Source organism: Schistocerca americana, chromosome 9 (assembly GCF_021461395.2).
Source record: "Schistocerca americana isolate TAMUIC-IGC-003095 chromosome 9, iqSchAmer2.1, whole genome shotgun sequence".
Taxonomy (NCBI): Eukaryota; Metazoa; Arthropoda; class Insecta; order Orthoptera; family Acrididae; genus Schistocerca; species Schistocerca americana.
The window spans coordinates 70,714,183-70,735,790 of NC_060127.1; the positions used below are offsets into that span (position 1 = coordinate 70,714,183).

At 44.7% G+C, this 21,608-nt stretch overlaps 1 protein-coding gene across 1 annotated transcript in view; it reads left to right on the forward strand.

Moving 5' to 3' along the window:
- LOC124550659 (insulin receptor-related protein-like) overlaps positions 1 to 21,608 on the forward strand; it is a gene marked incomplete at its 5' end in the record, with an annotated part of 148,693 nt that overhangs the window by 18,185 nt on the left and 108,900 nt on the right. Inside the window, 2 exons of the mRNA XM_047125382.1 lie at positions 2,619 to 2,846; positions 20,437 to 20,647. Of these exons, the coding sequence (XP_046981338.1) occupies positions 2,619 to 2,846; positions 20,437 to 20,647 (439 nt within the window). The remainder of the gene's footprint in view (positions 1 to 2,618; positions 2,847 to 20,436; positions 20,648 to 21,608) is intronic.

The following is a 21,608-nucleotide window of genomic DNA, read 5'->3' on the forward strand; positions in this document are numbered from 1 at the left end:
AATAGCCTTTTGCTCCCTGTATGTTACCCCTGCTACCTTCAGAATTTCAAAAAGAGTGTTCCAGTCAACAATGAGAAAAGCTTTTTGTAAGTCTAGAAGTGGTCTAAACTTTTGTTAACCTATCTTCTACAATAAGTGGTAGGGTTATTACTGTCTCAAGTATTGCTACATTTCTCCAGAATCCAAATTGATTCTCCCAAGGTCAGCTGCTACCTATTTTTCCATTCTTCTCAAAAGAATTTGTGAAGTTATTAAACTAATAGTTTGGTAATTTTCACACTTTTTAGCATCTTCTTTCTTTGGTATTCATCTATTACATTCTTCTTTAAGTACATACGTTTTTAACATCAGGTGGAAGTTTTTTGTCATGGCTGGCTCTCCTAATGCTATCAGTAGCTCTGAGGGAATGTGGTCTACTCCTCTGGCCTTGTTTCGAGTGAGGTCTTTGAGTGCTCTGCCAAATTCCTCTCGCCGTATCAGGTCTCCCATCTCCTCTTTATCTACCTCATCTTCCATTTCTATACTATTACCTTCACATTTTTCTTCCCTGTATAGACCCTGTGCATTCTCCTTCCATCTTTTAGCTTTTCCTTTCTTGCTTTGAGTTGGCTTTCCATCTGAGGTCATGATATTCATACAACCGCTCCTCTTTTGCCCAAAGGCCTTTTAAATTTTCCTGTAGGCAGTATCTCCTTCCCATAATAACATATGCTTCTAAATCTTTACATTTGTGCTCTAGCCACTCCTTTTTAGCCATTTTGCGCCTCCTGTCAGTCTCATTTCTTAGATATGCGAGAGTATCGTGTTTCTATTTACTGGTAGGACAACCTCTACGAAGAGTATCTGCGTGATGTTGACGTAGTCCTGTTTCCAGCGAGATCCTTACATTTGTGCTCTAGCCACTCCTTTTTAGCCATTTTGCGCCTCCGGTCAGTCTCATTTCTTAGATATGAGAGAGTATCGTGTTTCTATTTACTGGTAGGACAATCTCTACGAAGAGTATCTGCGTGATGTCGACGTAGTCCTGTTTCCAGCGAGATCACGAATTTGTTCCAGATAGGGGAAGTGTGGGAGCACCTCGGTCGTCAGCCCTGTCCCACTGGCAATAGTAGACTACTGACCATTAAAATTGTTACACCAACAAGAAATGGAGATGATAATCGGTATTCATTGGACAAATATATTATACTAGAACTGACATGTGATTACATTTTCTCGCAATTTGGGTGCAAAGATCCTTAGAAATCAGTACCCAGAAAAATCACCTCTGGCCGTAATAACGGCCTTGATACGCCTGGGCATTGTCTCAAACAGAGCTTGGATGGCGTGTACAGGTACAGCTGCCCATGCAGCTTCAACACGATACCACAGTTCATCAAGAGTAGTGACTGGCGTATTGTGACGAGCCAGTTGCTCGGCCACCGTTGACCACACGTTTTCAATTGGTGAGAGATCTGGAGAATGTGCTGGCCAGAGCAGCAGTCGAACATTTTCTGTATCCAGAAAGGCCCGTACAGGACCTGCAACATGGGTTCGTGCGTTATCCTGCTGAAATGTAGGGTTTCGCAGGGATCGAATGAAGGGTAGAGCCACGGGTCGTAACACATCTGAAATGTAACGTCCACTGTTCAATGTGCCGCCAATACGAACAAGAGGTGATCGAGACGTGTAACCAGTGGCACCCCATACCATCACGGCGGGTGATACGCCCGTATGACGATGACTAATACACGCTTCCAATGTGCGTTCACCGGGATGTCGGCAAACACGTATGCGACCATCGTTATGCTGTAAACAGAACCTTGATTCAACCGAAAAAAATGACGTTTTGCCATTCGTGCAACCGTGTTCTTCGCAGAAACTCCTGTCTGTGATGCAGCGTCAAGGGTAACCGCAGCCATAGTCTCCGAGCTGATAGTCCGTGCTGCTGCAAACATCCTCGAACTGTTCGTGCAGATGGTTATTGTCTTGCAAACGTCCCCATGTGTTGACTCAGGGATCGAGACGTGGCTGCACGATCCGTTACAGCCATGCGGATAAGATGCCTGTCATGTCGACTGCTAGTGATACGAGGCCGTTGGGATCCAGCACGGCGTTCCGTATTACCCTCCTGAACCCACCGATTCCATATTCTGCTAACAGCCATGGATCTCGACCAACGCGAGCAGCAATGTCGCGATACGATGAACCGCAATCGCGATAGGCTACAATCGGACCTGTATCAAAGTCGGAAACGTGATGGTACGCATTTCTCCTCCTTACACGAGGCATCACAACAACGTTTCACTAGGCAACGCCGGCCTACTGCTGTTTGTGTGTGAGAAACCGGATGGAAACTTTCCTCGTGTCAGCACGTTGTAGGTGTCGCCACTGGTGCGAACCTTGTGTGAATGCTCTGAAAAGATAATCTTTGCATATCACAGCATCTTCTTCGTGTCGCTTAAATTTCGCGTCTCTAGCTCGTCATCTTCTTGGTGTAGCAATTTTAATGGCCAGTAGTGTATATCAAGTGCCAGTCACAAAAGTTGTGTGTCACCTCAGGAGAGCTCCGACTAGTCCAGTCAGTGGACGGTGTGGTGTGGTGTGGTGTGGTGAGACGTGTGGTCCTCTGCTTGCAGGCCGGAGCGCCAGCCCTGCCCCGAGTCGAGCTGCAACTCCACGCGCTGCTGGGGCCCGCGGCTGTGCCAGCGCTCGGGCGACCCCCGCTGGTGCGACCAGAGCGGCGCCTGCAGGCGCTGCCACCCGCAGTGCCTCGGCGGCTGCGACGGCCCCGGCCCGGACGCCTGCTTCGCCTGCCGCGGGGTGCTGCACGACGGCCGCTGCGTCCCCTCCTGTCCCAGCACCGGGTCAGCACACATTTTTTTTTCCTTTTTATTGAGTTTCCATTCCGCGCGAAGGGGGCGGGCTGGCAGCAGTTTAGTATGCCGCTCTTCAGCCTACAGAATTTGTGGTTGGTTGGTTGGTTTGGGGAAGGAGACCAGACAGCGTGGTCATCGGTCTCATCGGATTAGGGAAGGATGGGGAAGGAAGTCGGCCGTGCCCTTTCAGAGGAACCATCCCGGCATTTGCCTGGAGTGATTTAGGAAAATCACGGAAAACCTAAATCAGGATGGCCGGACCCGGGATTGAACCGTCGTCCTTCCGAATGCGAGTCCAGTGCCTAACCACTGCGCCACCTCGCTCGGTACAGAATTTGTGTTAAAAAGATGAAGATAATAAATAATAAAAACAGGCGATAAAATCGGAGACTTAAATGGTAACATGGTGGAAAATCGTGAAGCTTAAAACATAGAACAAAGGGATGATGATGCTAATAACATACATATGAAGCAGACAGCTAAAATAATAGACAGTCTGGTTTCTGATCGCAAGAGATATAAAATTCACACCCAGCGACAGCATGATTTCCGTTCGCAACACTTTGGAAGGACGAACTACACTGAACATTCTCTTGAACACTGCACTAAAAAGTTGGCAAATATGACATACCACAGCTGGGGGCAGACGGGGGGAACCTGGACAGATGATGGGAAAGAACAATGGGTGGGTGGGGGTGGGGGGGGGGGGGGGGGGAAGGAGAGGAAAAACGAAAGGGGGAGGGGGAAAATGAGTGAGTGCATCGCTTCTGCTCTCATTTATAGAACTGTCTCGCTAGCGGACAGTGGACTGTTTACCAGTTAAGTAGCCGCCACAGCAATCCCCGATCCTTAATGGGCAGGTTAGGCCAAATATAGCGAAAAAATTTGAATTTTTTTATTGCGTAATTTATTACATCTATTCTTTTATAAGAACATCGCGAAGTTTCATAATAGAATGGCTGGCTCTGAGCACTATGGGACTTAACAGCTGTGGTCATCAGTCCCCTAGAACTTAGAACTACTTAAACCTAACTAACCTAAGGACATCACACACATCCATGCCCGAGGCAGGATTCGAACCTGCGACCGTAGCAGTCGCGCGGTTCCGGACTGCGCGCCTAGAACCGCGAGACCACCGCGGCCGGCATAATAGAATTCCGGCTACAAATAGGTTTAATAAAAGTTTGTCTGGCCCTTTTCCGCCTGCCATGCTCCGTCTTTCTAAGCTGAGATCTACACCTTCTCTACGCTAGAAATTTTTTGTGCGTTAATTTTTCGTTCACACAATCTAAACGCACTGCAGATGAGTCTAGAAGGCTGTGAGAAAGATTATCTTTGCTTGTTCCTCTCTTTACAACGAACTTTTTTTTTATTTTATTTATTTATTTATTTATTTTTTTTTTTTTATTTTTTTTTTTTTTTTTTTTTTTTTTGCAACGGTACGTGCTACAAATTTATTTCAGTTTTTAGTCTTGCATATATCGACCTCTTTTGCTCGAAATGGGTCGTAACATTGGACACATATTCAAAAAAGTGAGGAAATTTTGTATGGACAGTATCCTGTCACAAGCTTTCCTCATATGATAATCATCAGCATTCCCTTTGTGACTTATCGTGGTGTAATTATCTTCACGCAGAACGCAGTGGAAAGCCGTACACCCACAAACATAGTTTGCCACTTGCTGTTTTAGATGTTATAAAACTAACTTTCAGGTATCTATCCAATCCTGAACTGCTGAAAAATTTGCGCGTGGGAAAACACAGAATACAAATGAGAGCTATAATCACCTTATATGGACGCCTTGTCCAAAAACAGTACGTGTGTCCTCAATTGTTGTGAAGATAGCTGGATGTGATGCCTGTATAGTATGCAATAGTGGAAATGTAGGTAGGATTAAGTGCTTGCAGAGATTAGGATTCCATACAGCTCCATTCACACTGAACCAGAAACATCGACGATGCGCGACTGGACAAACCTCAGGCAGCAGAAGAAAAAATTCAAAAGTTGGCTCGGTAAAGGAGGCAGGATAATAGAGTATTCGAGGAAGACGAGGAAGAGAATAAACATTATGAATATGGACAGCATTAGTCACTAGAAGTACAGAAATGTTGTCAAAAATTGAAATAAAAACTTTAAATGCAAATTGCTGTAAACAGACTTTTTTGTGATACAACGTACCTTTTTTTAGGAACTATAAAAGCTAACTTCCTAAAATTTTACATAGTTTTTAAAAGTTACTTACTGAATAATCCTGTGGAGCTCTTTTTCGTTATCTTTTCTCTCAGAAGTTAAAATTTGAGAAAACTAGTGCAGTCCTGGGTAGCACAAACTTATGCAGACGTAAATATGAAAATCCAGTTTTATTGCTCCATTAGTTTACGAGAAAACGTACATTATAGAAACAATGGTAATTCGTGTTCCTATTTTAGCTCTAATATTTTGGCGATGTATATGTTTAAATAAAATAATGCATTTTGCCCTACACTTGTCTTAACGTGAGCTGTACGTAAAACTGGACAAAAACGTTGAAATTTTTCTGTCACCATATAGTTCTGTAGCGTGTTAGAAATGTTGTCTCCAATTTTCAGAGTTTAATTGCTGCTACAAATGATATAAGGAGATGATTCCTCCATGATACACAGAACAGGTCAGAACACTATTGCAGAAGCAACGGAAAAAGCATGCCAATTTTAAAAGAACGCAAAATCACCAAGACTATCGATGTTTTACAGAAACTCTAGCTCGAACTGTAATGGGACATGCTTTTAATAGTTTCCGCAACGAAACTCTCTCTTGAAATCTGTCAAAAAAAAAAAAAATATTCTTGTCGTCTGTAAAGTATACCATTGGCAAGACGCAAACAATATCTTCACTGCGCGATAACAATAGTGGTGTTATTGACGACAGGCCCACTAAAGCAGAGCCACTAAACACGGTTTTCCGAAATTCCTTTTCAGTAGAAGACAAAGTAAATATCCCAGATTTCGAATAAAGAACAACTGCCAACAACAGTAACTTAGAAGAAGATATCCTTGGTGTAGCGAAGCAGCTTAAGGCAAGGCTTCCGTTGCACGTTGTATACCAATAAGATTCCGTTCAGAGTAAGCTGACACAATAGCTCCATACTTGACAATCATTTACAACCACTCGATTGTAGTTAGATACATACCTAAAGACAGCACAGGTCACACCAATACCCACGTAAGAGAATAGGAATAATCCGTTGAATTACAGTCCCATCCCACTAACGTCTATTCGCAATAGGATTTTGGAACATATACTGTGCTCCAACATTATGAAACACCTCAAAGAAAACGATTTATTTAGGAATATCATTATTTTAAACATAGCTGCGTAACAGCAACGGTTCCACGTAATTAGATTTAAAACAGCCGACCCGTTGCAAAGGATAAAGCAATCTTTACCTAGGTTTCCATAAGTTTAAACCTATCTTCTTCAGAAGTCGGCACTATTATATTAACATGGAGTAATACGTCATTGGCATTTTTACAAACGTCTCCGTAGCTCCATTAGTCAAAATTTATTTTATTTATCTGACAAACCCTACTCTCAGGGCTATATTTGATTTTGACTAATGGAGCTACGGAGACGTTTGTAAAAATGGCAATGACGTATTACTCCATGTTAATATAATAGTGCCGACTTCTGAAGAAGATAGGTTTAAACTTATGGAAACCTAGGTAAAGATTACTTTATCCTTTGCAACGGGTCGGCTGTTTTAAATCTATTTATTTAGGAATATCGTTCTTGTGAAACACAACGAGCTCTTTATTGCCACGAAGAAATGAGTGCTATCGACAGGGAACGTCAAATTGGTTCCGTACTTTTACATTTCCAGAAGGCTTTCGACACCGCCCCTCGCAAGCGATTTCTAATTAATCTGCGTGTCTATGGAGTACCGTTTCAGTTGTGTGACTGAATTCGTAATTTCCTGTCAGAAATCACGATACTTTGTAACTGACGGAAAGTCATTCTAATTAGCACTCTTAGATTGTTCGCACGTGATGCTGTCATTTGCCGTCACTTAAAGCCATCTGATGTCCAAAACTAATTGCAAAACGATTTAGACAATATATCTGTATAGTGAAAGAAAGTGTCAATTGATTCTAAATCATGAAAAGTGTGAAGTCATCCAAATCAGCACAAAAAGGAATCCTTAAATTTAAGTTACACGATAAATCACACAAATCTAAAGGCTGCAAATTTAACTAATACTTAGGGATTAAGTTACGAATAACTTAAACTGGAACAATCACATAGATAATGATGTGGTGAAAGCAAGCCGAAGACTGCGATTTATTGGCAGAACACTTAGAAAATGTAACAAGTTTACGCTTGTCCACCCTCTTCTGGAGTACTGCTGTGCAGTTTGAGATCCGCAGCAGACAGGATTAACGATCGAAAAAGTTCAAAGAAGGGCAGTTCGTTTTGTACTATCGCGAAATGGGGCAGAGAGTGCCATGGGCATGACACACGAATTGGGGTGGCAATCATTAAAACAAAGTTGTTTTTCGCTGCGTCAGTGCCTTCTCATGAAATGTCAATCACCAGCTTTCTAATTTTCACCTCATTGTGTGAAGATATATGTTTGACACCTACCGACATGGGCAGAAATGATAACCGTAATAAAATAAGAGAAATCACGGAGCTCGCACGGAAAGATGTGAGTGTTGGTTTTTTCCGCGCGCTGTTCGAGAGTGGAACGGTAGGAAGGTAGCTTGACGGTGGTTCGATGAACTCCCTGCCTCGCACTTAACTGTGATTGGAGCGTAACCATGTAGATGTAAACGTAGATGTAAATGTAAAAGGCATTTTTTTCAACCAATGCGGAGTGCCACGCCCCCTTTTGTTAACAACACTTTCATGATGGCGATATGTTACTATTTCTTACTGTTTCCTGCCATCAGAAAAGACATCTGCAGAGAATACAGGTCTGTGAGCCCATTTACGATTTATCCAAGAAATGCACACATGGGGGAACACAAAATCTGAATGAAAGTTTCAATAACCTCATTTAGAAGAGACGCCGAAAGGCAACATCTACTGTTGTGAAATCTTCCGAGTAGGATACTTGTCTGGCGCTCAGTGATGGTAACACTGAAACCATCAGGATGGTGATGAGAGTGGGGTTGACGCAGTTTGCTTCACTGAAAAATCTATTGAAGAAGATTGATGATGTGGGTATTGGTAGTTCTGAAATGTCAGTAAAGGATATTGCCGAAATGAAGAACCGTATTAGAAGAAAAGAGCTACATGAAGATCAAAGAGGCAAAACACATGTCTTTGTGAACAACATTAAAGTGCTTGCCCCTGGCACAAATGCTAGTAAAATCTGTTTTCTGAACTTCCCACACCTTTCATTTTTCACTGTATAAGGAATATTTTCTGCTGAACCGTTGCAAGTGGAAAGGTGAAATTTGCTGCAGACTTTCTACATACTACAACAAAACTTCTTGTGGTACTAAATTTTTCAAAGTGCATTACTGTCATAATTATTCAAATTTTCGTGAAATGAATGTATCATAAGGATAAATTTTTAAAAAAATTTGTTGCGAGGGTTCTACACTACTGGCCATTAAAATTGCTACACCAAGAAGAAATGCAGATGATAAACGGGTATTGGTTGGGCAAATATATTATACTAGAACTGACATGTGATTACATTTTCACACAGTTTGGTTGCATAGATCCTGAGAAATCAGTAACCAGAACAACCACCTCTGGCCGTAATAACGACCTTGATACGCCTGGGCATCGAGTCAAACAGAGCTTGGATGGCGTGCACAGGTACAGCTGCCCATGCAGCTTCAACACGATACCACAGTTGCGCGTTCACCGCGATGTCGCCAAACACCGATGCGATCATCATGATGCTGTAAACAGGACCTGGATTCATCCGAAAAAATGACGTTTTGCCATTCGTGCACCCAGCTCTGTCGTTGAGTACACCATCGCAGGCGCTCCTGTCTGTGAGGCAGCGTCAAGGGTAACTGCAGCCGTGGTCTCCGAGTTGATAGTCCATGCTGCTGCAAACGTCGTCGAACTGTTCGTGCAGATGGTTGTTGTCTTGCAAACGTTCCCATCTGTTGACTCAGGGATCGAGACGTGGCTGCACGATCCGTTACAACCATGCGGATAAGATGCCTGTCATGTCGACTGCTAGTGATACGAGGCCATTGGGATCCAGCACGGCGTTCCGTATTACCCTCCGGAACCCACCGATTCCATATCCTGCTAACAGTCATTGGATCTCTACCAACGCGAGCAGCAATATCGCGATACGATAAACCGCAATCGCGATAGGCTACAATCCGACCTTTATCAAAGTCGGAAACGTGATGGTACGCGTTTCTCCTCCTTACACGAGGCATCACAACAACATTTCACCAGGCAACGCCGGTCAACTGCTGTTTGTGTATGAGAAATCGGTTGGAAACTTTCCTCATGTCAGCACGTTGTAGGTGTCGCCACCGGCACCAACCCTGTGTGAATGTTTTGAAAAGCTAATAATTTGGATATCACAGCGTCTTCTTCTGTCGGTTAAATTTCGCGTCTGTAGCACGTCATCTTCGTGGTGTAGCAATTTTAATGGCCAGTAGTGTAATTTTTGTTCTGTGATCGGAGGCAGCGTCTTGAACAACATTAAAAAAAAATCCCCACCTGTATAGTGTGAGCGTGGGAGTCGGGTCGCTATGGAAGTCTCTTTTTTGTCTATTTCTTGAATAATTCGAAATCCGCGGGTTCTAGGCAAAATTAAACTACATTAAGTTTCTTACAAAAAAGATCCTATTCATTTTTCTGTGCGTCTAATAGTTTCCGAGTTTCGGGGACTAGAGAAATCGCAGGTTATTAAAAATAGCGTTTTGATGAACTGGGTTAAGAACAAATATTAAACATGTGCACCACGTGTAAGAACACTAGAGACTTATTAACGGTTAAATCGTGTTGTGGGGGCGTCTGCAAACTATACAGAGAGAAGCTCATTTTCCATTCTCTCTGCCTCACTACGTCACCAAAAGTAACTACAGGGTCTTCCAAAAATATATACTGACCCTCCACAACGCGACTTATGAATCACTGGTGGCGCAGTGGGCAGACATGTCCGGAGACGTTTATTTTCCACAAACTGCTTTAACACTACATCGAGTACAGATATTCGTTATTAATAATACTAGCGCGAGAAACACATATACATCTCATGACTCTGTTCTGCACTGCTGGAGAGGAAACTTTATTCGTAGTAATTCTGTATCGGAGCTTCCTGACCGGCCATTTTGTGGGAGCAGACAAAATAACTTAACTCGTGTTTATATACTGGAGTTATTTTCTGCTTGTTAAATGAGTACTTGTTTGCAAATGTTAAGTGAACTTTTATGTAAAATACGTCCTTTTACAGTGAGATGAAAAGTCGTGAGATAGCGGTATGCACATATACAGAAGGCGGTAGCATCGCGTACCCAAGGTATAAAAGGACAGTGCACTGGCAAAGCTGACAGTTGTAGGCAGGTGAATCATGTGAAAAGGTTTCTAGCATGATTATGGCAGCACGATGGGGTTTAGCGGACTTTGAACGCCGAATGGTAAATTGAGCTAGACGCATAGGACAAACGATTTCGGGTACCATTAGGGAATTCAATACTCCGAGAGTGTCAAGAGTGAGCCGAGAATACGAAATTTCAGGCATTATCTCTCACTACAGGCAAAGCTGTGGCCGACAGAATTCACTTATCGACCGAGAGCAGCGGCGTTCATACATAACACTATGTGAAATAACCGCAGAAATCAATGTGGGACGTACGGCATACGTATCCGCTGGAACAGTGCGGCGAAATTTGGTGTTAATGGGCTGTGGCAGCAGACGACCGACGCGAGTGCCTTTGCTAACAGCACATCGCCTGCAGCGCCTCAACTAAGCTCGTGACCGTAACGGTTGGATCCTAGACGACTGGAAAACCATGGCCTGGTCAGATGAGTCCATATTTCAGTTTGCAAGAGCCGATGACAGGGTTAGAGTGTGGCGCAGACCCCGCGAAACGATGCACAGAAGTTGTCAATATGGCACTGTGCAAGCTGGTGGTGCCTCCATTTGGTGTGGGTCGTGTTTGCATGGAATGGACTGGGTCCTCAGGTCCATGTAACCTGATCATTGACTGGAAATGGATATGTTCGGCTACTTGCAGACCATCATCATCATCATCTTGGACAGTTTCCAGCCACTGGCTGGGTGTGTCGGGAACACAAGCCTCTCCATCGTGTTCTGTCTTTCCACCATTCCCCCTCTTCCACCTTCGTCCAGTTCTCTCCTCTTCTCATCATTCCTTCACTCCCTTCACCCATCTATCTCTTGGTCTTCCTCTGGGCCTCTTCCCCTCCAGTTGCAGATCAAACATCCTCTTTGGAATTCTTCCCTCATCCATTCTCTTCATGTGTCCATACCACTGCAGTCTTGATTTTTCTATCCCGTCCTGTACTGGTTCCTCCTTTAGTCTTTCCCTCACATACACATTTCGCAATCTGTCTCGTCTTGTTACACCCAACCTGCTCCTCTGGAACTTCATTTCACTAGCCTGTATTCTACTTTTGTCGCTTTTGTGCATTACCCATGTCTCACTTCCGTATGCCAATATGGGGACAAAGTAGGTTCGGTATATAATTCCCTTGGATTTCTGTGGCACCTCCTTGCTCCAAATAAGCCCCCTAATGCATTTGTAGAACTGCCCTGCTTTTCTGCAGTAACAGTGGATATGATACGAGCAGCAGGAGAAGTAGGAACCCAGTGGCTATACAGAGTGCTGAGGGTGGTGTGGAAGGAGAACAGAATTCCTGAGGATTGGAAGAAAGGAATTATAGTCCCGATCTTCAAGAAAGGGGATAAAAGGAGATGTGAGAACTACAGAGGAATCACCCTGCTATGCCACTGTGGAAAAATCTATGAAAAGATCCTGGAGAAGAGAATAAGAAGCAGTATTGAAAGTAGACTGCATGAGGAGCAGTACGGTTTCAGACCGGGAAGATCAACAACGGACCTCATATTTGCGGTAAGGCAACTGCAGGAAAGGCACTATGAGTACGGGAAGGACTTAATCATGGCCTTTTTGGATATTGAGAAGGCGTATGACAGTATCTGTAGGGACAAGCTCTGGGATGTGCTGAACGCAAAAGGGATAGATGAAGAGATAACACGAAAAGTCAGAAAAATGTATGAGGGAAGTGAGAGTTGTGTGAAAGTGGGGAGGGAACGTACTGCATGGTTCAAGCTGCAAAATGGGCTGCGACAGGGAAGTGCTCTTTCGCCTTTATTGTTTATTATTGTTATGGATGAAATCCTACAGCAAGTATCAGATGCAATTGGAGATCATAAAATGAAAGGAGTGCTTTTTGCCGATGACCTGATGTTATGGGGAAATTGCGAAAAGGAGGTGCAAGAGCAGTTAGATGCATGGGAGGCAACGGCAGCACAATATGGAATGCATTTCTCTCCAAAGAAAAGTGAAATAATCGTCACAACAAGGAAGAAGAATAGGCCAAATGTGGATATAACTTGTGGAGGGGAAAAACTACAAGTGGTAGAGAACTTCAAGTACCTGGGAAGCGTGATTGAAAGTAAGGGGGGAAACGCAATGGAAATAAATGAAAGGTACTTGCAGACCATTTGCAATTATTATGGACTTCATGTTCCCAAACGACGATGTCATGTCACTGGGGCACAATTGTTCGGAATTGTTTTGAGGAACACACTGGACAATTTGAGCGAATGATTTGGCCGCCCAGATCGTCCGACATGAATCCCATTGAATATTTACGGGGCATAATCGAGAAGTCAGTTCGTCCGCAAAATCCAGCACTGGCCAACACTTCCGCAGTTATGAACGGCTATAGAAACAGCGAGGCTCAATATTTTTGCAGGGGACTTCCAGCGAATTGCTGAGTCCACTCCACGCCGAGTTGCTGTACTACGCCGGGAAAAAGGAGGTCCGACACGATATTAGGAGATAACCGATGACTTTCATCACTTGACTGTAAACAGTTGACCAGAATGCATAATTTGTAAGAACTATATTTTCAGTGCCCTCTTTAGTGTCGGTGCCACATGGATTGCATTGCTAAATGTGGTACCTCGCTGCTGTTTGTCGTTGATAGCGTTTTGTAAAGCTGTGTAATTGTCTTGTGGTCACTTGGTGGTTTTGTAAAGCTGTGTAATTGTCTTGTGGTCACTTGGTGGTCAATTCTTGAATGATCAGAAAGTTACTACATTTCTCTCACCATTAATTGTGCTATTGGTAGACTGCGTTAATATGTTCCAATCATGAATTCCTTAAACTTGTACAGGGGTCTGTACTGAGCACAGATACTTACCTCACATCCACAGTATATCTGTCTGATGGAGTAGGACTGCCCATGTTCAAGTCCAGAACAGCAATCTGCTGAAATTCATCGCTTGACTTATGTTGAAATACAGGGTAGTCACCTAACGTTACCGCTGGATATATTTCGTAAACCACATCAAATACTGACGAACCGATTCCACAGACCGAACGTGAGGAGAGGGGCTAGTGTAATTGTTTAATACAAACCATACAAAAATGCACAGAAGTATGTTTTTTAACACAAACCTACGTTTTTTTAAATGGAACCACGTTAGTTTTGTTAGCACATCTGAACATATAAACAAATACGTAATCAGTGCCGTTTGTTGCATTGTAAAATGTTAATTACATCCGGAGATGTTGTAACCTAAAGTTGACGCTTGTCCCTCCGACGTTCAGTTGCGTGTTGTAACAAACACGGGCCACGGGCGTTTCATAGGACGTGGAGGACGCGTAAATTGGCCAGCCCCTTCTCCTGATCTTACACCTCTGGACTTCTTTCTGTGGAGTACGTTAAAGGAGAATGTGTACCGTGATGTGCCTACAACCCCAGAGGATATGAAACAACGTATTGTGGCAGCCTGCGGCGACATTACACCAGATGTACTGCGGCGTGTACGACATTCATTAAGCCAGAGATTGCAATTCTGTGCACCAAATGATGGCCACCACATTGAACATCTATTGGCCTGACATGTCAATTCTGTGCAGCAAATGATGGCCACCACATTGAACATCTATTGGCCTGACATGTCGGGACATACTCTATTCCACTCCGTAATTGAAAACGGAAACCACGTGTGTACGTGTACCTCACCCCTCATGGTAATGTACACGTGCGTCAGTGAAAAAGACCAATAAAAAGGTGATAGCATGTGGACGTAATGTGCTGTTCCAGTCTGTTCTGTACCTAAGGTCCATCACCGTTCCCTTTGGATCCCTACGTAATTCGGTGCTCTCCGATACACTCGATCGAACAGCGGAGGAGTGGTACTCAAGCGTCAACTTTAGGTTACAATATCTCCGGATGTAATTAACATTTTACAATGCAACAAACGGCACTGATTACGTATTTGTTTATATGTTCAGATGGGCTTACAAAACGTAGGTTTGTGTTAAAAAACGTGCTTCCGTGCATTTTTTTATGGTTTGTATTAACCAATTACACTAGCCCCTCTCCTCACGTTCGGTCTGTGGAATCGAATCGTCAGCATTTGATGTGGTTTACGAAATATATCCAGCGGTAATGTTAGGCGACTCACCCTGTATATAAAGTTCCGTAATATCTACGTTACCTATTTCTGTTACAAACGTAACAACGTAACTCGCTGGGCCTCTTCATGTATTTGGAGACCTAAGGTCGGAGTGGCGCATTCGATCCCTGAAGCTGCGAAAAGTATTCCGGACAGTGATAGCGAACACAGTGAAATCGATATTGTCGAATAGATACTGACAGTATGCTACAATTGCATGCTCTTCCGTGTGGTAGTCAGTTTATAGTACCAGCTGTTTTTACAGGACAGCTCGCTTAACAACTACAAACAAGTACTCAATAAACTGAAAATAACTACACTATACAAACACGAACATAGTGGAGTTACTTTGTCTGCTCACGCAAGAGCACTGGTCAGGAAATCCTGGGGAGGCATACTCTGTCCGCAAAATGAAAAGCGAGCGGCACTCGTGGTGGGGGAAGTTGCCATCCTTACTGCTACCATACACTATGACTAAGAATGAATTCATATCTGTATTGGGTGTAGTGTTAACGCAGTATCTGCACAATACGTCGCTAGTGATTCGTTAGGCAGAAGGGTCGGACCAACTTCGTGAAACCCACTGTAGTTGCTCCTTGTGACGTACCGTTGTAGAGAGATTGATTACTGACCTGCTCGAGTTTTATTTTTCTGATCTTCGAAGGAGGGGCGACCTGCCTTCCCTTGCGCTTCTACCCTCCACTCCCGCCCCCACAATCCTGTTACACCATCAAAATACAATTTATCCGTCGCTCTACTGCACGTGGACGTGGTACACAAATTTAATATTTGTTCTCAACCCGCTTCATTCAACAGTAAACAGCAGTTTTATGCCATTAAAGCACTGCTTATAATAACAATCTGCTATTTTTCCATCCCCTGCAACGTGGAAACTATCAGTCCTAGAGAAAACTGAATAGGACCTTCTTCGTACGAAATTTAATTTAATTTTGTAGAGTTACGCATTTTTCCCTATAGGCCACGGTTTTGGAGTTATTCGAGAAACAATTAAAAAAAGTGACTTTTAGCAGACCATTCACGCCCATAGTCACACTTCACTGGAGGTGATTTTTAGTATGTTGTTCACGACAGTCCCTCCTACCACCGTACAGAGAATCGCTACTACACGAATTTTTTCATGTATTCGCCCTTTTTTATCTTCGTCGACAGGGCTATTTTGTAGACCAATTTGAGACTGTTTCGAGGCTTTATAGAGCACGTGTCTGATACCAAGTCGTCCTAAATCACTGTGGTGTGTTAAACAGTTATCGCTTACTCCCTGTATACAGAGTATATAGGGCGAAGAAAAATTGGCGCATTCGGACTTCGCAGTGCGATTCATCACATTGTATTCTATATTGAAACCGGGGACCCAGAGACGGCGGAGAGGCTTCGTCTTGCCGTAGCCCTCAGTGGTTCACAACCCCACAACAGGCCAAAGTACTCCACCCACTCTACCGCCGCCGCACACCGATCCCAGGGTTATTGTGCGGTTCGGCTCGCAGTGGACCCCCCGGGAACGTCTGACACCAGACGAGTACAAACCCTAATGTTTTCGTGGTAGAGTAAGTATGGGGTATGCGTACGTGGAGACAGTGTTTGCGTAACAATCGCCGACGCAATTTAAATAAGACGTAATAAAGGGAACCAGCCCGCATTCGCGGAGGCAGGTGCAAAACCTCCTGAAAAACCATCCACAGGCTGGCTGGCACGCCGGACCTTGACACTAATCGTCCGGGCGGATTCGTGCATCGGACCGGCACGCCTTCCCAATCGGGAAGCGGCGATTTAGATCGCTTGGCTAGCTGGGCGGGCTGATTCATCGCATACTAGCAACAGGAAAATATCTCTAACAAAATTTCGTCCTGTGCATATTTCCGGCAGTAAATGGATATTAAAGATTAGCAACCTGGCAACACTGTAATCATACGTGTGCTAACCACCTGTCACTAGTGCTGTGTAGTTGGTGCACTGGACAGCGTTTTGGGTTAGCACACTGGAGGTCGAGGTATACAGGGTGATTCAAAAAGAATACCACAACTTTAAAAATGTGTATTTAATGAAAGAAACATAATATAACCTTCTGTTATACATCATTACAAAGAGTATTTAAAAAGGTTTTTTTTCACTCAAAAACAAGTTCAGGGATGTTCACTATGGCTCCCTCCAGACACTCGAGCAATATCAACCCGATACTCCAACTCGTTCCACACTCTCTGTAGCATATCAGGCGTAACAGTTTGGATAGCTGCTGTTATTTCTCGTTTCAAATCATCAATGGTGGCTGGGAGAGGTGGCCGAAACACCATATCCTTAACATACCCCCATAAGAAAAAATCGCAGGGGGTAAGATCAGGGCTTCTTGGAGGCCAGTGATGAAGTGCTCTGTCACGGGCTGCCTGGCGGCCGATCCATCGCCTCGGGTAGTTGACGTTCAGGTAGTTATGGACAGATAAGTACCAATGTGGTGGCGCTCCATCCTGCTGAAATATGAATTGTTGTGCTTCTTATTCGAGCTGAGGGAACAGCCAATTCTCTAACATCTCCAGATACTGTAGTCCTGTTACAGTAGCACCTTCGAAGAAAAAGGGACCAAAAACTTTATTGGCTGAAATGGCACAGAAAACGTTCACCTTAGGCGAGTCACGTTCATACTGAGTTGTTTCCCGCGGATTCTCAGTGCCCCATATACAGACATTGTGACGGTTGACTTTCCCGTTAGTGTGGAAAGTTGCTTCATCACTAAACACAATCTTTGAAACGAAAGATTCATCTGTTTCCATTTCAGCAAGGATAAAATCACAGAAATCGATTCTTTTAATCTTATCAGCTGCAGACAGTGCTTGAACCAATTTCAGACGATAAGGTTTCATAACTAACCTTTTTCGTAGGACTCTCCATACAGGTGATTGTGGAATTTGCAGCTCTCTGCTAGCTCTGCGAGTCGATTTTCCTGGGCTGCGAACAAATGCTTGCTGGATGCGTGCTACATTTTCATCACTCGTTCTCGGCCGTCCAGAACTTTTCCCTTTCCACAAACACCCATCCTCTGTAAACTGTTTATACCAACGTTTAATACACCACCTATCAGGAGGTTTAACACCATACTTCGTTCGAAATGCACGCTGAACAACTGTTGTCGATTCACTTCTGCCGTACTCAATAACACAAAAAGCTTTCTGTTGAGCGGTCGCCATCTTAGCATCAACTGACGCTGACGCCTAGTCAACAGCGCCTCAAGCGAACAAATGTACAACTAAATGAAACTTTATAGCTCCCTTAATGCGCCGACAGATAGTGCTTAGCTCTGCCTTTTGTCGTTGCAGAGTTTTAAATTCCTAAAGTTGTGGTATTCTTTTTTAATCACCCTGTATTTCGTTCTATTTACCAAATGTAGTCCGCGTGGTACGGTATCTGTCGTCTTAATGGTCATACAGCAATTATAGTGGATATTCTATAAAACATTTGCACTTACTAAGAACACAGAAATGGAAGTACAATCGTTTTCATTGGTCAGTTTTAAAGAAGCCTTTTGTACGACGTGGAGGCGAATACCATTGTATGCACTAGGTTCCAAACCTATTTTCTGTGTCGTCCCATCGATTAGTACCAACTATTATTCCTGCCACTTTCAGGTCGATTACATTTCCTTAGGAGGTTACTTCACCAGTAGGGCTAGCAACGTGCTTTGTAAATAATTCCTTGGCTCAGTTATCATTTGTATGTATTATCACCATTAAACCACTAATTATCACGTTCAACACTGAGTCTGATAAGCACATGTTATTTAAAAGTATCTCCAGATATTATTATTATTATTATTATTATTATCGATGGAAATGTGGAAACATCACGTCCATTATCGTAAGAGAAACAGTGTAATTCCGAAAACGAACATTTCACAAGTAGTATTTTACAGGGAAATGGCTCAGATTGGGAGGTCCAGTTGTATGGCCTCCACATTCACCTGACACCCTTGGATTCCTTCCTGTGGGAACGCTTCAAGGAGGACGTGTATTCTACTCCGCCGACACATGTGGAAGAAGTAATAGCGCATGTTCATGCTGCTCTTGTATCTGTGGATGCAGCCATGTTGCGAAGAGTCCAGACCCGTACGACCCAGCGAGTCACGAAATGTTAGGACGTGCAGGGAAATGAGTTGTCTGACCATGTTTTTGCTATGTTTACCGTTACAAAACACTATATTATGTAAATCTCGGGCACACGTAGCTTAAGAAACGGCGTATACTACAGTATTACATGGCAGAGTGAAAGTGGCAAATAAAAGTAAATATGGCTTTCCAAAGGCACGAACCCTCGACCCTCTACTTGCTAACCAAAAATGCTAGCCACCATTAACTGCGCAGCACGACTCCAGTCTTCTGACAGAGGTAGTTACCATACATTTGATTACAATGTTACCTGAGTGTCAATATTTAACGTCCATTTACTGCTGGTAATATGCTCCGGACGAAATTTTGTGACAGACATTTTTGTATTGCTATTATGTGAGGAATCGCGCTCCGAAGTCCGAGTGCGCGAATTTTTCCTCATCCTGTAGATGGAATTACACCAGCCTGCTTTCTGCGGCTCTGCTGAAATGCTAGTCATTTTAATATCCAAACATACGAATTTCTTGTTGTTCCATACCGCCTCCACAGTATTGGATTTTTTTATGATCAGCAGTACAGTGACGTAGCACATGCCATGGGATAGGCGCCGTCTGGTCCTATGGACTGCAGTGAGACACCGTAGAAGTGAGCCTAAAAGTTCCTGGTACTCCACTGGAAGCAGCTGACGCCAAATCGTTTGCACAGTGGCAGCCAATTCTGGTCTGTGCGTGGCTGCAGGATCCATGTCCCAGATATGCTCAACGGGGTTCAAATCTGGACGCCTAGATGGCCATCTCAGTCTTTGGACCTCCTCTTCATGCTCGTGGAACCATTCCCGAGCGACGTGGGATCAATGTAGCGGTGCGTTGTCATCTTGAAACACCGCAGAACCGTCAGGGTGTCGGAAGGAAAAAATTGATGGAGATTGCTCCCGAGCAGCTGAACGTACTATAGGCCATTCAAAGACTATTACAGAGCAACTAGTGGCCATTCCATACCAGGATAATGCACCCCAGACCATAGCAGGGACACCAACCACCGCCTCGGACCACACCTTCTTTGCAGGCGGGATCCATCTATTGGTGTAGTCTGCACCATGCACAGTGCCTCCCATCGGCGCGATGTAGTTGAAATCATGGTTCGTCCGAACATATCACGTTAAGCCATTGTTCCATTGTCCATCCCTGTGATTAACGACAAATTCAAGGCATTGTGCTCGATGATGTTGAGTTAACAGTGGCACCCTGTGTGCGGTGGCAGCCCCCATACCACATGGAGCCCATGTCCCTATGGCTTGTCCACTGGAAGACGTGTCTGTCAGATCTTGTATTGAACTGAGCCATGATCTCTTGCACCGTTGCCCTTCTTTCACTACTGACAATCCGTCTCAGATACCGCCTGTGACGGTCATCGTGGGTGACCGGACAGCTGGTAGTTCGTCTGTTGTGGACTGTGAAGCCCTCATTCAACCACTAACGATATGCCTCCACGCGGTTCACAGTGTGAAGCCAAATTCCTTCACCACTGCCAAAATCGAAATTCCCATCCTTCGGACACCAACCACTGCACTCCAGATGGAGCCAACTCTTAACGACGTTGCGTATTACGCAAATCACTTCCACAACCCTTCTCAGAAGGTCTCCAGCTGGCACAGGGGAAGTGTGATGCGCTCACAACACACCTACGCCATCCGTGTACCACTATCCCACGACATTTGCTAAGTCACTCTATACAAAAGCGTATTCTGTCAAAGCTGTGAAGCGCAGCCTGAAGCACGTATCGTGTAATGATGAGGATTGTCATGACAGCCTGGTGTGGTCACAGGGAGCTGCGCTTCGAGTTCATCGGGCGACGCTGCGTGTCCGAGGAGCAGTGCCGGCGCGAGCCGCTGCCTCCAGGCGGCAACAAGGTGCCCGGCATCACGTGGATCCCGTTCCAGGGCCGCTGCCGCCTGGAATGCCCCGAGGACCACCAGATGGTGGGCGCGCCCAGCGGCTACGCCGTCTGCGTGCCCTGCCGCGGCCGCTGTCGCAAGGCGAGTAGCCCTTCTCTGTACACTGTCTGATCCTCCCACAGAGGAGCTGACCATCCTGTCTGCCAAACTAGACACGCAGCACGCCATTCACGACAACCAGCTCTCGGACTCCGCCGCACTTATGCTGACACATCGCCCCAACGATTCACCTCTCCGCTAGCTAGCCCGACGAGATCGTACCATCTCCCCATACCCAACCACGAAATCAATCGAAAGACCTCCCCATCGCGCGCTTCCGGACTGAAGTGCCTAGAACCGCTCGGCCACCGCGGCCGAGCGGTTCTAGGCACTTCAGTCCGGAACCGCGCGACTGCTACGGTCGCAGGTTCGAATTCTGCCTCGGGCATGGATGTGTGTGATGCCCTTAGGTTAGGTTTGAGTAGTTCTAAGTTCTAGGGGACTGATGACCTTTAAGTCCCATAGTGCTCAGAACCATTTGAACCATTTGAACCTCCCCATCCAGGCTTACCAGACTACTCTTGCTCCTACGCCTCTCTGTGCCAGGTCAGCTCTTCTCCCTACTTTTCCTCCTTCCGTTCTGAAAATCTTGTTTCAGGCTGTGGACTTCAAACTAACGCTGCGAGCTTTTTTGAAACACCCCGTTATACCCCTTATAGGGTTTTGTGTGATTCACCGAAGCCGCCAAACAGTAAATTATCATGAATATATGACCGTGTACATCTACATCTACATCTACATCCATACTCCGCAAGCCACCCGACGGTGTGTGGCGGAGGGTACCCAGAGTACCTCTATCGGTTCTCCCTTCTATTCCAGTCTCGTATTGTTCGTGGAAAGAAGGATTGTCGGTATGCCTCTGTGTGGGCTCTAATCTCTCCGATTTTATCCTCATGGTCTTTTTCCCTTCTATTCCAGTCTCGTATTGTTCGTGGAAAGGAGGATTGTCGGTATGCCTCTGTGTGGGCTCTAATCTCTCTGATTCTATCCTCATGGTCTTTCT